The 17,759-nt window shown below is 42.7% G+C and overlaps 1 protein-coding gene across 1 annotated transcript; it reads left to right on the plus strand.

Annotated features, from left to right (window-relative positions):
• Positions 1-1,454: 1,454 nt before the first annotated feature.
• LOC123132276 (probable diaminopimelate decarboxylase, chloroplastic) lies at positions 1,455-6,283 on the plus strand. Its single transcript, XM_044552061.1, has 8 exons — positions 1,455-1,981; positions 3,279-3,453; positions 3,793-3,942; positions 4,802-4,963; positions 5,115-5,300; positions 5,452-5,571; positions 5,653-5,742; positions 5,934-6,283. The coding sequence occupies exons 1-8, from the start codon at positions 1,497-1,499 to the stop codon at positions 6,018-6,020; spliced, it is 1,455 nt and encodes a 484-aa protein (XP_044407996.1). The 5' UTR covers positions 1,455-1,496; the 3' UTR covers positions 6,021-6,283.
• Positions 6,284-17,759: the final 11,476 nt, after the last annotated feature.

Below are 17,759 nucleotides of genomic sequence, written 5' to 3' on the forward strand. Positions count from 1 at the left end.
GATCATAGTGCTAAGCTAACGGATGGGTCTTGTCCATCACATCATTCTCTAATGATGTGATCCTGTTCATCAAATGACAACACATGTCTATGGTAAGGAAATATAACCATCTTTGATTAACGAGCTAGTCAAGTAGAGGCATACTAGGGACACTTTGTTTGTCTATGTATTCACACATGTACTAAGTTTCTGGTTAATACAATTCTAGCATGAATAATAAACATTTATCATAATATAAGGAAATATAAATAACAACTTTATTATTGCCTCTAGGGCATATTTCCTTCAGCATGCCCACCGCCGCCAGCACCATGCGACCGAGGACCGGCGGTGCACGCTGACGGCGGCGGGAGGAGGGAGGGGCGAGGGAGAGAGCTGAAGGGGCGCGAGGGAAGTCCCTCCCGGTCGCCTCGCTCGGGGAGGCGACACGGGGGTACAGCGAAGGGGCTGGTGGCTCTGGCGGGCTTCGGCCGCTGCTGCGGCTCCGCGCGGTGGAGCCGGCGGCGGCGACGGCGGGGGAACCCTAGGAGCGGGGGATCGTCTGGACCTAGTTTATAACGGAGTCGTTAGACTGATTCGTTCTTTAGCCGATGGTTGCAAGTTCGAAACCTGGGCGTTATGTTTTTCCTCTTAATTTTACAGGCGGGATCCTCTCATCATATAGGTGAAGAATGCCATGTCGATAGTTTTTTTTATGAAATATAAATATTCTGAGGGGGATTTCTTTTTAAAAAAAATCAGGTCACATGCCCCTCCTACCCGGTCCAGTGGTTGATAGCGGGCTCGAGACGCCTAGTCATCGCATATTTTGTGTACAGACGAGATGAGCAAGGTGTTTGCACGCCAGAGACAAGTTTTTGCACCACTTCAATCTACATCGCAATTTCTAGCACCAAAGTGACCGTTTACGTCAAGTTCTAGACCACCGCTAACCAACCTGTGGTTGGATGGTTAGAGGGACTATGATATCCACAGTCCACCAGGGATCAAGTTCTGGTGTTTGCATTTATGTTGGATTTATTTCAGGATTTTCGACAAATGCACATTCGGTGGGAGGGGATGTTCCCGTCAACGACGAGGTGCCGACTATGACTTCGTAAATTTCAATATAATATGCCGGCTCAATCTTTCAGAGGTGCTCATAGGGGTAGGGAGTGCGTGTGTGCGTATAAGAGTGAGTGTATGCGCATGAATTTGAGCGTTTGCGTCTGTACTGTGTTAAAAAAATTATAACACCATCGGCCTAATCCACTCTTTAAAATATTTAATTTTCATTAAATTGCCCTATGCACTAGACGGAGGGAGTAGCTAGAATTTTACTAAGTCCAAGACTCCGACGAATATGGCCGTAGTTGCCCTTTGAGTAAATCCGACGGTCAGTAACAGTGTGACGGCGGACTGTTCACCTATTTTCATCCAGCCGACGCGTCGGCCATTCCCAAACAGCTTAAACCCACTCTCCCCAACCCCTCCCCCACCCCACACAAACCCTAGCAATGGCGGCGGCCAACCTCCTCTCCCGCTCCCTCGTCCCCTCGCTGACCCCCAACCCCGGCAGCCAACCAAGCCGGAGCCGCGCCGCATCCGTCTCGCTGCGCCGCCGTCACGGGCCCGCGGCCCCCCTCCGCGCCTCCCTCTCCACGGCCTCCCCGTCCACGCGCGTGGCCATGGGGGAGGCGCCCAAGCACTGCTTCCAGCGCGGCGCCGACGGCCACCTCTACTGCGAGGGGGTGCGGGTGGAGGACGCGATGGCGGCGGCAGACCGGACCCCGTTCTATCTCTACAGCAAGCCGCAGGTCGTCCGGAACTTCACCGCCTACGACAAGGCGCTCCAGGGGCTCCGCTCAATCGTGGGGTACGCGGTGAAGGCTAACAACAACCTCAGCGTGCTGCAGCTCCTGCGGGGGCTCGGGTGCGGCGCCGTCCTCGTCAGCGGCAACGAGCTCCGCCTCGCGCTACGGGCAGGATTTGACCCCACCAGGTGCGGCTTTCTTCCTTGTGTTTCTTCTACTTTGGATGCATTATGTGGAAGTCTTGTGCATTTGCTATTAATTTTGGATCAAGTAGAACACATTATGATGCATTTGTTACTGATGAGTGAGGAAACTATCGTTTTTTAATGTTGACGGTGGACATTATTGTTTCGTTTTTTGCTTCTTGTGTGTACCAGTAAGTGTGCAAGTACAGGCTGTGAAAGGTGCAGATTTCATTGAGCCTAAGTCATGTTTGCCATAATTTTGTTCAGCTAACGGGCCTCGCCTATGCGTATAATCTGTGGCTGTTTGTTCATATTTTCTGATGCAATTGTGCATTATATGCAATGGGATATTTGTGTGTCCAGGAAATTATATTTTAGTTCTTATATAGTGAGTATAACTAGTTTAGTGGTGATTAAGGGCTGTTTGGATTGTCGCCCATACTTGCATAGTGCTGCAAGTGCCAATATCCTGTATGTCAGATGAAAGTATTAGCAAACGTAGATGGAAGACCTGCATTTGTACCATAACTTGTTTAGTTTTCTATGCCTTCTATGTATGTTTTGAAGACAACAACTTAAAGCATGGAAGTTAGATCCCCCCCCCCCCCCCCCCCCCCTGTTGGATGCTTCATTTGAATGTACGAGTGCAAGAATTTGTTTGGTGGATCGATTTACAGCTCCTCAGTTTACAATTTGAATTAGGCCATTTATTTCTAGATGAATTACAGAAAGATGGATCATCTAGTTTTTACACTCGTAACCGCCAGTCTCCTATCGAAACATTCTTTTTCCAGCTCAGGTCTTAAGACAAGAAGAATGAAGGATGAAAATGACTAATTGTGTAATTAATCTTATCGCAGGAGCCTGTCTATTTTCCTTTGTACACAACAGCCTAATTTTCCTTATACTGCGGTAGTTATACAGGAAACCTCTGGCGAAAGCAGGGGTGACCAAGTTCTCGCCAATTCCATTTGGTTGCCCATAACTCGGCAACAGTATAAGGAAAAATTAGGCTGTCAAACATACCCTGGTTATGTAAAATTCCATTGGCCTAAAGAGCTTTTACTAGAAATCACTTTACAAGGATGAGTTCAAGGTTTACAGTCTGATATTTGTATTTGTATTGTACATAACTTTCATCTCGACAGTCCATGATGGAATCCTACAATAGAACATTCTTTACAAGTTGTATGTTGGTCTAAACCCTTTATCTGGAACAGTTAATTGTTATCGGTTGATGAGAAACTTTCCTACAGAGAAGGTAACTAACCATGTTGAGTTTGTATATTTTGAAGATCAGGTGCATATTTAATGGAAATGGAAAGACATTGGAAGATCTTATTTTAGCCGCAGAGAGTGGAGTATTTGTAAATATAGACAGTGAATTTGATTTGGAGAATATTGTCGCTGCTGCAAGAGTTGCAGGAAGGCAAGTGCCTGTTTTGCTCAGAATTAATCCAGATGTGGATCCACAGGTACAATTATCCCTCCCTTCCAAAGCACACACATGACAAATATGATTATGTGGCAAATCAAATTACTTGTTGATTATGGACTCCATTTTTCTTTTCCCTTCTATTTACTTGGGCTACCTTTTTTTTAAATATTTGTTGTTTGTGTGTCGTACGTGCGTTTGTTATAATTTAGAAGAGGCATTATAGCTTTCTGTAGTAAACGATGATCAAAGCATATTTCTTTTTACTTTAATTAATCATGTGGAAGATTGTATGATCCATTGAATTCTGCACATCATATAAGGCATTTTCTGTTGTGGAGCGGTATTCTGATTGTTGTATTTATGTTCTTGTCATCAGGTTCATCCCTACGTTGCCACTGGAAACAAAACATCCAAATTTGGGATTCGCAATGAAAAATTGCAGTGGTTCTTAGACTCTATTAAATCATATTCAAATGATATCAAACTGGTGGGTGTTCATTGCCATCTTGGATCTACCATTACAAAGGTAATGTCTTGCACCATTTGATAATAAGTTTTTTCTTTAGTTGCTTAAATTTTTGGTGTACTAAGCTTAGTTTTAAATTGCATTTCTGTGCGGCGACAACATCTTGTGCGAGGCCTACCAGCACTCTTTAGCACAGAGTTGATTTTACTTTTTGTTGCACTATGGGACAACTGTAATGCTGCATCACATAACATTAAATGTGTCTTTTTATGGAAGGAATACTCTGTTCTGTATCAGCTAATGTACTATTCTGAGCTACATATGAACAAATCATTGTGTAGAAGATGGTTTAGTTGTGACCTCTAGAATAGAGGGGTGGTTCTGGTTCATATCACACTACTTCCAGTGCACTATTAACCTTGATTCCACTCTGTATATAAGTGTTCGATGGAAGACAGACACCCCCCATATTAGCTACTAAGGTGAATATTGTGATTATCCACTGCCTACCCAATAGGAAATGGGTAAACTGGGTATGTGCAGTCGGCACCCATCAGGTCATTAAAGTTTGGGTGTGGGCGTTTTACCTGATTGCAACCCTAGCTGGGGCTAGTCCATTTGATGAATTGCACTTGGATATCATTAGTTTGCACTGAATTCAGTATCACCTATACACAATAGCTTCCTCCCATTTGCTGAACTGGCTCTTTATGTGCAGAATACTGAATTCATACTCTTTTTCCCTTGAACCTTCCAATATGTGCTCGTTATTCATCCTATACATGTAGTTCTTTTTATATAAAGGTGAATTTGCTATACATGTCTTGTCACTTCAGTTAAGTTTTTAACATGTAGTATTTCTGTTGAAATCAAGTAGCTTGTGTGTGTCTGAACCAAGTTGCGACTTCCTTTTGTTTAGGTCGATATATTCAGAGACGCTGCAAATCTTATGGTGAACTTTGTTGATGAAATTCGAGCACAAGGTTTTGAGTTGGAGTACCTGAATATTGGAGGTGGTTTGGGGATAGACTACCACCACACTGGTGCAGTCTTGCCTACACCTATGGATCTTATCAACACTGTGAGCTTCAGTATCTATATTATGTTTATGCTTTATATCTTTGTAGGAACAGATGCTTTCTAGTTTCTTCATGTAGAGCTCACCCTCTGTTTATGGTATCACAATGTATTTTATGGTAAAGGCTGAAAAGTTGGTATCACAATTTTGGTAGGTCCGGGAATTGGTCCTCTCACGGGATCTTACTCTCATTATTGAACCTGGAAGATCCCTGATCGCCAATACTTGCTGCTTCGTCAATAAGGTCACTGGTGTAAAATCGAATGGCACGAAGAATTTCATTGTAGTTGATGGCAGCATGGCCGAGCTCATCAGGCCTAGTCTATATGGAGCATATCAGGTTTGTCTAGAGTTACAACGAAATAATTAGTACTACTGCTTCTTGTCTGGTATTACTTTGTTTTGGAACCTATATACACAAAATCAACAGCTGCAGTTATTTGACCAGGTGTATCATTATTTACCTGTTGATCATAATTCTTGTGTTGCAGCATATAGAACTAGTTTCTCCCTCTCCAGGTGCAGAAGTAGCAACCTTCGATATTGTTGGGCCAGTCTGCGAATCTGCAGATTTCCTTGGCAAAGACAGGGAGCTTCCAACACCTGACAAGGTTTGACCGTACCATCTATGTTTCCTTTCAGATAACTTTAACCCCCTACATGTCTGCACCCTTCTGACATTGCTTTTGTAGGGAGCTGGTTTGGTTGTCCACGACGCAGGAGCCTACTGCATGAGCATGGCTTCGACCTACAACCTGAAGATGAGGCCAGCCGAGTATTGGGTACAAACTATTTGCTTATTCTTCTCTGTGCAATTTTTGGTGATTGTTGCTTGAAACACATCGCTTCGCAGTTTTCTCAACCCAAAACTGTGGAGACGAACTTTTATTCCTTTACTCGCCATCGAAGTACTTGCCCCTCTTTTATGCTGGATGTTCATTCGAACCAATTTGTTGTCTTTTTTGCACTACAGGTAGAGGACGATGGGTCCATTGTTAAGATCAGGCACGGTGAAACATTTGACGACTACATGAAGTTCTTTGATGGTCTTCCTGCCTAGGCCCTTTTATCTTGTTTTGGGCAAGCGTAGCCCTTTTCATTTGATGAGCGCATCTCGTGGAAGATTCGTGTGGGAAAACTATTCACTTGTTTGTTATGTGGGTCATCCCCATCAAGCATGGGGGTTTTTATTTGTTAGAATAGAGTCCAACAAGTTTAGTGATTGTAGAGATTGAATGGACTTACTGCATTGTTATCAATTCTTGTTTATACTATATAAAGGGTCCGACTCCTCCCAATAAAGTTAAAGAATATTGTTGTTTACTTTTATCTATTTTTCATAATAATTATGGTTGTCAGTAGTAATTAGGGTTATGTCAGTAGTAGCTCCCACTAATTTAGTATTGTAACCATCAACGACGACGGCCGGTAAAGAAATACAGATCAATTTTGTGGAGCATATCAATCACGATGATAGTGAAGTGCTTCATCGTTGCCCCATCTGAATCAATGTTGTGGAGCAGTAGTAGTTAGGTGTGAGCCATCTGAACATTTGTAAGCAGTAGTCGGCCATTACCATTGCATGACAGAAGGTTGCCCCTCCAACCATCAATTCTCTTCATAATTTTATCTACTTTGGACATCACATCTTCTAGGTTAGCCATAATAGAGAGGGATGCATGGCTGTTTCCACAACTTTTCATCTCCATTTTTTTTATCAGAGATCCTAATAGGCGCATATTCACATCTTTTAGATTAGCTCCAAATCCTCAAATTCCTTTTCCATGCAAATAAGCCCCCAGTTAGCTAGGTGGAGGCTTTTTGTGTCATTCAAAATCATTCAAGAGGCTTGATCCATATGAACTTTTGTAAGCACTAATCTACCATTGTAGGACAGAAGCTTGCCCAGCCAACCATCAAAACTGTTCATAGTTTCCAGGAGGATCCAAAACATAAGCTATATTGTGGACATGGCAAGATCAACCTGGTTGTTTGCCTAGGTGAATTGCATGCCAGGTTTTTAGATTTCCGTTAGGATCCAAATTTCCAACCAGGCATTCACCTGTGGTCTATGATATCATTACTTTTATCTTGTTGATATATATCTAACAATATTAAGATCGGCACCTATCAGAATGGTTGAGTGATCATCTAAGAAAAGTGCATGTAATTTAGAAAGGAAGTCATTCTTTTCTTCATCATAAGGAGAACTATCAACAGTTATCATTCTACGATTAAAGTTTCTTTGGCTTCAAAACTAGTGAACAAGATACTAACAAAGGAAGCGGGAAAGGTTCGCGCGCGGGAGGGCTCGCCAGCAGTGGCACAAGGAAGCGGGTGTTCTTATCCTGAGGGCGACTTGCACACTGATTTGGCAGAGAATGGTGAGCTTGATGAGGAGGCCGGGGTCGAGCTTCAGCAGCCTTCTGACGATGTTGTAGCGGTCAGCCGCTGTAGGCCTAAACTAGTCGCAAGAGAAGTGAGTAAACCGGCCGGGATTGTTTTTTACCTGGTGCGACAAATAGGTCTAGGGCGGAGATTACTGGGATTGATAAACACAGGGTGCCGGTTTCAGGGATCAAGAGGTAAGGGTTCAGTTCAGACTTCAAGTATGAATTCAAGATTTATTTCAGATTTTTCTCCCGTATTTTCTCAAGGGTCAACGGGAGGCCGAAACTGCCCATTTGAACATTTCAATTAACCGTGGTTCACACGGTAAGGATGGTAGGAGCATTACTGGTAACTGGTAGGAGCGCCCATGAGGCGCGAAGATTACACAGGGCCAATTGCCCAAGCTAAAACGCACACAAAGCAAGAGGAGAGGAAGGGGGAGGTTATCGAGAAGCGAACCGGCCAACACCAAAGCTCCAAGCCTAAGCCAAGCGAGTGGCTCCATGGAGAAACCTGGCAACACCAAGGCAGGGGAGTCCACGGGGCCACCCACCAGCTAGCCGTGGAAAGTCGTCGGCACGACCGAAAAGGCATGGACAACCGAGATCGAACAATGGCACCGGTGTGCCGTCGGCGAGACTGAAGAGCAAAGTTCGTCCTAATTGTGTTGTTTTTTTATCATGTGATTGTATGTAAACATGCATTGGCCACTTTGTTGTTTAGTGAGAAGGCACTCATGCTAAATAGGCACCCCCTCTGTATCAAAATATAAGACCTTTTTGACACTATCATAGTGTCAAAAAGTGTCTTATATGTTGATACGAAGGGAGTACTTTGTGTCTTCATATGAAGCTTGTGCGGAGTATATATAATGATTTTTGAGTTTGTTGTTATGTATGTGATCCTTATAGAATATACAAATTTCTCGAAGGGGATATTATTGTTATATCTGTTTTTGTTGCAGGGTTACTTGAAAAAGAAGTAGAAACCAGGATGACAATCCATCTTTGCCGAGACCATCACTCAACAAAGGTACCTTTTCAGAGAACTACGTTCGCCAGAAAGGACACATGGCATGTGTTGGCAGCTTGGTTGTCATTTTGCTGAGAGGCGAAGAAAGGGACTCGGTAAATGGGAGTTGCTGAGAGCTACTTGTTCCAGGTAAGCTATGTGCAGGCTCTCGGTAATGAACATATGCTTGTCGAGTGCTAGCTAAGCTCTCAGCAAATACCTGATGGCGCCGTCCTCCACCAGCGGCCATGAAGTTGCTTTATTTTGCGCTGAGGTTCCATTTGGTTCTTGACAAACTGTTTGCCGAGTAACCAATGAATATTTCTCGGCAAAATTTTGTTTGCCTGAGAGGTGTATGCCGATTGCTCTTTGCCGAGAGCAATTCTCAGCAAAGAATTTCTCAAGTTTATTTGGCCCTTCTAGGAGTGTTTGTGGCACTCGGTGTAGAGTTAATATCTAGTAGCGTGGGCGACACAACCGGGATTCTTGAATCCTAGAACCCTTTGGTTTGAAGTGTCCATCAACATGGACGTAAGATAACGCTAACTATCCGAACAACGAGAAGAAATGTTCCATTCTACAAACCCAACCTCCTACTTATTTGCAAGATTGTTACTTCCCCCTGCTTACTACTCTTGATATCTTGCATGCCAAGTACTTGTAGTTGTCTAATCATGGCTGCTTAAGTTAAAAACTGCCAATCCTTAAAAAATTGAGCTAGAAGGACTATTCACCCCCTCCCCCCTAGTCCTTGGACCTCTGTTGATTCTAACAATGGTGGAGTAAAGTCACCACACAAATAATTGCCAAAGGCACGTTAAAAATGTAGATGCAATCTCCAAACTATTTTGGGTACATTACAAGTTGCGTATCTTCCGGGCACAACAATATATACCAAAACATTTGACGACTCCTGTCTGTTGTAACATGAGTATTAGGAAGACGAGCACGCATGCAATTCATAGTTACCAATCATCAACCCGTGCATGTGCACAAGCTAGAACTTCAAAGAAGATACATAACAGTAATTGTTATTTGTAAAATTTATCACTTGTTTATCCTCGTGGCTGAACATTTCCACTTCTAATTTCTTCATTTGAAATGGAGGAAATCTTGAGTCACTACAAACAACCTTTATTAAATTTTTATTTATTATAGTAAGTCTTGAAGTTGATAACTAAAATTAGATTGAGATCTAATATAAATAATTTTATACTATGTCCAAAACTACATAAAAATAATTGTTCTCTATTTTAAAGTTAAGACTGATTAGCTGATCACGCATCTTAAAAAATGGACGAATTTATCCATGCTAGCCAGATTGTGTGAGCAGATAACTGTATTAGTTGCTCTTATTTCGTTGTAACTATATGGAAGACCACTACAATAAGAAGAAAAGTACAAACAAATATCAGTCAGTCAAGATAAACTTGTGAAGAAAACTCTTCAAGTCATAAAGTATAGGCTATCGGCATCATCATAAGATAGTCATATATGTGAAAAACCGTAAGACCTTAATATTTGTTTAAAAACCCAAGTATGACACAATGGATTTATGACTTGTCACATATATTATCATGTTATGAGGTCATCGATGACATTTACTCTTGCATCCTAATATATGACATATTAACTGCACACAAAAAATATCAATTTACGACACAAGAAGAGCAGTTTCTACAATATTATGACACTATTAACCAATACTTTGAACCTGATATATGCTGAGACCTGAGATCATCATTTGATTCACAGACATTTGCAGAAAGGGGACAAAATGCATTTTCTCAAGTAATTCTTAGGAGGTATTGTTGATGAACATTCACCAATATTAACTAGTGATGTTTTTCCACAAGACGAACATTTTTGTTTTCATGTTTGTGTATTTTTTAAATTCACTTATAATTCAAATTTGAATTTGACTTTGATTTTTCATCAAGTGATAATTAGCTCAGTAAGCATGGTGACCTGGCATCATTAGGGTGAGGTTATTGTAGCATGACACTGGGGGTGTTACATTGCATAACCTTTCTGTTTTCATTTCCGGTTCATTTTTTTTCAAATTGCCATTTAATGTCCCAGGAGTTGCACAATAGGTTTTGTGATTGACAAACTCACTATAACGTTATTAAATTTTATCAGTAAATGCATGGCAACTTAGAGCACATGGTTGCATAATGTGTTTCCATGGCAATTAAAATCATATGTAATTTTATCAATTTAAAAGATGTGTATGCCATGGCAACTAAAAGCATATGTTGTCATGATGGCAATATTTGCCGTGTCTTGCCATTTTCAATTCAAAGAATGTTGCCATGCGAAACTACTGATGCAAACATTTTGCCATCATGTTAACGTATATGCCATGGCAAATTTATTTTTCTGGATCATGACAAATTTAGTTCACGCACCATGACAAATTTATTTAATGTACTTGTTTGGCCATGGATATTTGTGCTGAATAAAAAATACCAAAACATGTGCAATAGTTTTGCTATGTATATAAATTATTTTTTCTATGTATATTTACCATATACCCATGGCGTTCTTTTAACTTCACACCCATGGCAAGTTTATTGGGCTACGGTAGGTGCATCGACTTCAATATAAAAAAATTCTAACGCAGATCGAACATGAACATGTCATGGGAAATGGATCAAGAGATCAACGCCACTCGACGCGCAGTGCTGGGCATCGGAAGAAGAGTCATGGCATCACATCACTGGAGTCATCTCCTCCTCATCGATCTCCCACGTAGTCGATCGGATCCAAAGAGTAGGTTCGCCGGAGCGACCCAAGTGCACCGCCTCTAATGGTATCCGCACGTGCAGGAGGATCGCCATGCGGCGGACTGCTAGATCCGATTGTATAGCCGGCGACGAGTAGATGTGAATAATTGCAACACATCCAAAGCCCTAGCACAAAATGCCGAAGCGATCAACTGAATATTCGTGCCCCATTTCCACTATATATATAGGCATCCACTCGCGGGCTCAACATATGGGCCTCGCATGGATCCTAAAGACCACGTACAAGTCTACTCGACTCAGATCCACCTGAGAGATGAGAGTTGTAAGAGATGTTCCTGAAGGAAATAATTTGACTTTTGACGCTCGATCTGGGCGAGTTCATCATGTGATACCTTGGTAACGCAAGATGGACTCACCAGCTCGACCATCACCGACAGTCAAAATACTTGTGAGATAGTGTCCGTCATATATACAAGCACCTGAGAGATGAGACTTGTAAGAGACGTTCCCAAAGGAAAAAAAATTGACTTTTGACGTTGACTGTCGATCTGGGCAAGTTCGTCCTGTGATACCTTGGTACCGCACGACGGGCTCACGGGCTTGACCATCACCAACAGTCGACAGAGTGTCCACTATATATATAACAACTTGAGAGATGAGAGTTGTAAGCTGTTGAAGAGAGCCTCGACGAACTGGAAGTCAGCACACAAATCATAATAAATTAGCTTTGTAGGTTTGCGATGCATAGATTAAAAGTATTCTTTGATGTTTGATTCTTATATTTTTTTCAATTGTGTGCTAAAAGGTGTTAGAACCGGCCGATCTCGCAGTTATGGCTTCCTCTGATGACGCAACTTTCGTTATGGTCAGGTGCATGCAAGCTTATCAGGTTGAGTGGATTGGAGAACTTGATAATCCGCTTTCAGTTTGTCCTAACTGTGGTATTGTTTTTATATGTGATCGTATGGAAGCGTACATTGACCACTTTGTTGTTTAGTGAGAAGGCACTCGTGCTAAATAACTATTCCCTCTATAGCAAAATATAAGACAATTTTACATCTTTGTATCAAAATATAAGATTCTTTTGACACTATGATAGTGTCAAAAGAATTTTATATTTTGATACGGAGGGAGTACTTTGTGACTTCATATGAAGCTTTTGTGGACCATATATAATGCTTTTGTGAGTTTGTTGTTATGTTGGGTTTCGTAGAAATTTCAAAAATTTTCCTACGCACACGCAAGATCATGTGATGCATAGCAATGAGAGGGAAGAGTGTTGTCTACGTACCCAACGCAGACCGACTGCGGAAGCGCTGACATGACGTAGAGGAAATAGTCGTACGTCTTCACGATCCAACCGATCAAGCACCGAAACTACGGCACCTCCGAGTTCGAGCACACGTTCAGCTCGATGACGATCCCCGGACTCCGATCCAGCAAAGTGTCGGGGAAGAGTTCCGTCAGCACGACGGCGTGGTGACGATCTTGATGCACTACAGCAGCAGGGCTTCGCCTAAACTCCGCTACAGTATTATCGAGGAATATGGTGGCTGGGGGCACCGCACACGGCTAAGGAATAGATCACGTGGATCAATTTGTGTGTTCTAGGGTGCCTCTACCTCAGTATATAAAGGACCAAAGGGGGGAGGCTGGCCGGCCACAAGGGGTGCGCCAGGAGAGTCCTACTCCCTCTGGGAGTAGGATTCCCCCCCCCCCCCCAATCCTAGTTGGAATAGGATTCGCGGAGGGGGAAAAGAGAGAGAGAGGGGGCCGGCCACCTCTCCTAGTCCTAATAGGACTAGGGGAAGGGGGAGGCGCACAGCCCATGTAGGGCTGCCTCTTCTCTTTTCCACTAAGGCCCATCATGACCCATTTAGCTCCCGGGGGGTTCCGGTAACCTTCCCGGTACTCCGGTAAAATCCCGATTTCACCCGGAACACTTCCGATATCCAAACATAGGCTTCCAATATATCAATCTTTACGTCTCGACCATTTTGAGACTCCTCGTCATGTCCGTGATCACATCCGGGACTCCGAACAACCTTCGGTACATCAAAATGCATAAACTCATAATATAACTGTCATCGTAACCTTAAGCGTGCGGACCCTACGGGTTCGAGAACAATGTAGACATGACCGACACACGTCTCCGGTCAATAACCAATAGCGGGACCTGGATGCCCATATTGGCTCCTACATATTCTACGAAGATCTTTATCAGTCAGACCGCATAACAACATACGTTGTTCCCTTTGTCATCGGTATGTTACTTGCCCGAGATTCGATCGTCGGTATCCAATACCTAGTTCAATCTCGTTACCGGCAAGTCTCTTTACTCGTTCTGTAATACATCATCTCACAACTAACATATTAGTTGGAATGCTTGCAAGGCTTATGTGATGTGCATTACCGAGAGGGCCCAGAGATACCTCTCCGACAATCGGAGTGACAAATCCTAATCTCGAAATACGCCAACCCAACATGTACCTTTGGAGACACCTGTAGTACTCCTTTATAATCACCCAGTTACGTTGTGACGTTTGGTAGTACCCAAAGTGTTCCTTCGGTAAATGGGAGTTGCATAATCTCATAGTTATAGGAACATGTATAAGTCATGAAGAAAGCAATAGCAACATACTAAACGATCGGGTGCTAAGCTAATGGAATGGGTCATGTCAATCAGACCATTCCACTAATGATGTGACCTCGTTAATCAAATAACAACTCCTTTGTCTATGGTTAGGAAACATAACCATCTTTGATTAACGAGCTAGTCAAGTAGAGGCATACTAGTAACACTCTGTTTGTCTATGTATTCACACATGTATTATGTTTTCGGTTAATACAATTCTAGCATGAATAATAAATATTTATCATGAAATAAGGAAATAAATAATAACTTTATTATTGCCTCTAGGGCATATTTCCTTCAGTTGTTATGTATGTGATCCTTATAAAGTCGATAATTCACGTGTGTACATGCGGCCACGCGAGGTCGTTATCGCAGCCTCTCACCCCCACGTGATTCGTGCTGATCAAATACGTCGTTCGTGTATAACCTCCTGGGGTCAGCGTAAACTAGCTCGTATTTGCCTCTGCGCCCACAGTGAATGGCCCACATGGCACCATGCATTGGAACGTTGGGGTCGTCGCTGGGAATTGATTGCACGGCGGTGCCAACGGCTAGCTGCACCAGGCGGGAACGAGACGCGTCCTGATCACACATCAGGCGCAACGGCTAGCTGCACGACGCTCTTCTCTGTCTATTCGCCCTGCTCGCTTGCTTCAGCTTGCCAGTCGAAGTTGCTCCCCTTCCCCATCCCTCTCAATTTTGGCAGCAACTTCCAAAGCATGTGTTTTTTCATGCCACAGAACAGCTCAACACCATCTTCATCACACCAAACTGCCAATGCGATGCCTTCACTCCCACTCATCTGTTGCCCCGAATGCAACACCGGGTAAGATTTTATGAAAATCTATTCATTCCTTCTCCTCCACGTCGTGCTAATCTTTTCTCCCACCGCAGCTTGGAGGGTGTAGAAGTGGAAGAACAAGTACATAAAGTACTTCAGCGCACGGTGGTGGCATCTGATTTTGCACGCGTCGGTCCATCACCACGTCGCACTTCTCGAGCAGAACCAGTCGCTGCTGAAGAACGTTTTGGTGTTGTGCCTCGTGAATTTGGTGGTCATGGCCATGATCTTCATCCACAAGCTTTAAGGCATCATTTCCCTCTGCGTAGGGAGCGCCGACAAGCCCTGTAGTATCATTTCCCCCTGCGTACACTGTGTTGTAGCCATATATGTATTTCTTCTTGTGCTCAGTGCACTGCATTTCCACACGATTTACCTTTGCGCTGTGGATTGCATGCACCCATCAGTATGTTAAGCTTGCTCACGCAGCCTGCGAGCTGGTCTATCAATAAATCATCTACTTACTGTTACAACTGCCACAACGTAATTAGTCAATCCATATTAAGAAAATGAACGTAACCATGTAGAAGTAAACGCACATACAACGACAGCAGAGAGACCCATCACCCACAATTGGCTTCAATGCTTCAATAAGACAAGGCTCAGCGCATCATCAATACCAGCAGGCTCCTCTGCACCCGAATAATGACACCCAACATGAATTAATTACTTCAGTTAACACGCGGTGCATCAATGAAGACGACGGCAGCCACACCGCTAACATACAAGGCTGTTTGGTACGAGCATAAATTCATGGGCCCCATTCGTACAAGCGTATAGCGGGCGTATTCACATTTGGCCAGCATTAACACTGTGCAGTTTTTTCTGTGGGGCAGGCGAGGCTATATTAGATGCTGATCACGACGCGCTCGCGGACGCACGAGATAACGGCAGTGCGTGGCCGCATGTACACAAAATCCGCGTCCTTATAAAGTATACAAATTTCTCTAAGTGGATGTTATTGTTATATCTGTTTTTTCTCTACAAGCTTACTTGAAAAAGAAGGAGACACCAGGTTAACAATCCATCTTTGCCAAGAGCACTACTCGGCAAAGGTACATTTGCCGAGAACTACGTTTGACAGAAAGGACACATGGCATGCGTTAATAGCTAGGTTGCCATTTTGCTGAGAGGCTGAGAAAGGGACTCGGTAAATGGGAGTTGCTGGGAGCTGCTTGTTCCAGGTAAGCCGAGTGTTGGCTCTCGGCAATGAACATATGTTTGCCGAGTAATACCTAAGCTCTCGGCAATTGCCTGACGGCACCCTCCTCCACCAGCGGTTGTGTGAAGTTGCTTTATTTTGTCGAGAGGTCCCATTTCGTTTTTTGCAAACTGTTTGCCGAGTACCCGATGGATGGTTCTCGGCAAAATTTTGTTTGCCTAAGAGGTGTACACCGAGTATTCTTTGCCGAGTTTATTTGGCACTTCTCCGCGAGTTTGTGGCACTCGGCGTAGAGTAAAATTCTAGTAGTGTGGGCGATGCAACCGGGATCCTTGAATCCTAGAACTCTTTGGTTCGAAGTCTCCGTCAATGTGAATGTAATATAACACTAACTATCTAAACCACAAGAAGAAATCATCACCTGACGAGTGTTTCCATTCTACAAACCCAACCTCCTACTTATTTGCAAGACTGTTACTCTTCCACTGCTTGCTACTCTTGATATCTTGCATGCTAAGTACTTGTAGTTGTCTAATCATGGCTGCTGTAAGTAAAAAAACTGCCAATCCTTAAAAGTCATATCTTCCGGGCACAACAATATATACCTAAACATTTGACGACTCTTCTGCTGTAATGGGAGTTTTAGGAAGATGAGCACGCATGCAATTCATATTCACCAATCATCAACCCGTGCATGTGCACATGCTAGAACTTCAAAGAAGATTGGAACGAGCATGAAGAGATTAACGAGACTTCTTTCTCTTTTGAGTTTTCTGACGGACCTGCCGCGCAAGATCTTTGGTCTTTATATAACAGTAATTGTTATTTGTAAAATTTATCACTTGTTTATCCTCGTGGCTGAACATTTCCACTTCTAATTGCTTCATTTGAAATGGAGGAAATCTTGAGTCACTACAAACAACCTCTATTAAATTTTTATTTATTATAGTAAGTCTTGAAGTTGATGACTAAAATTAGATTGAGATGTAATATAAATATTTTTATACTATGTGCAAAATTACATAAAAATAATTGCTCTCTATTCTAAAGTTAAGACTGATTAGCTTATCACGCATCTTAAAAAATGGACGAATTTATCCATGCTAGCCAGATTGTGTGAGCGGATAACTGTATTAATTGCTCCTATTTCGTTTTAACTATATTGAAGAACACTACAATAAGAAGAAAATTACAAACAAATATCAGTCAGTCAAGATAAACTTGTGAAGAAAACTCTTCAAGTCATAAAGTATAGGTTATCGGCATCATCATAAGATAGCCATATATGTGAAAAATCGTAAGACCTTAATATTTGTTTAAAAACCCAAGTATGACACAATGGATTTATGACTTGTCACATATATGATCATGTTATGAGGTCATCGATGGCATTTACTCTTGCATCCTGAATTCCTGATATATGACTATTCACTGCACACAAAAATTATGAACGACACAAGAAGAGCAGTTTCTACTATATTATGACACCATTAACCAATACTATGAACCTGATATAGCTGAGAGTGCGAGACCTGATATCATCATTTGATTCACAACATTTGCAGAAAGGGGACAAAGTGCATTTTCTCAAGTAATTCTTAGGAGGTATTGTTGATGTTTATCTTAATGATTACGAATAGAGGTATGTTTTGATGCTGACCAACAAGGGTTTAGAACCTGATATAATTTAGATTCTTCTGAGCCTATTATTTGATAGAATCTTTCTAAATACAAAGAGATAGCTCGACTATGCATGGGAGAGCGACCACTAGCTAGATCTTTGTTGAGATAAAACTCTCCAAATGCAAGTTGCAAAGACTGATCTTGCAGGCATGGTTGCCCGGTGCCTTCATGACATCCGTGCATGTATTGGTGCAAGGATCATAGCTTCGCACGACCTGTGCTCGGCCGCCAAAAAGAGAGCACTGGAAGAGCAGCCTTCCGCCGCCATGCGTCATTCTCAAAGGCATATGGAAATAGGTGTGCAGGTCTGTCGGGATCGTGTATGC

Source organism: Triticum aestivum, chromosome 6A, assembly GCF_018294505.1.
Source record: "Triticum aestivum cultivar Chinese Spring chromosome 6A, IWGSC CS RefSeq v2.1, whole genome shotgun sequence".
NCBI lineage: Eukaryota > Viridiplantae > Streptophyta > Magnoliopsida > Poales > Poaceae > Triticum > Triticum aestivum.

What these genes read in the sequence shown, in the direction of transcription:
- LOC123132276 (XM_044552061.1), top strand. Translation starts at nt 1,497, where the DNA reads ATGGCGGCGGCCAACCTCCTCTCCCGCTCCCTCGTCCCCTCGCTGACC. An exon ending in GCAGGATTTGACCCCACCAG is followed by an intron (nt 1,982 to 3,278) that starts GTGCGGCTTTCT and finishes TTTGAAGATCAG; the next exon opens with GTGCATATTTAATGGAAATG. An exon ending in AGCTTCCAACACCTGACAAG is followed by an intron (nt 5,572 to 5,652) that starts GTTTGACCGTAC and finishes TTGCTTTTGTAG; the next exon opens with GGAGCTGGTTTGGTTGTCCA.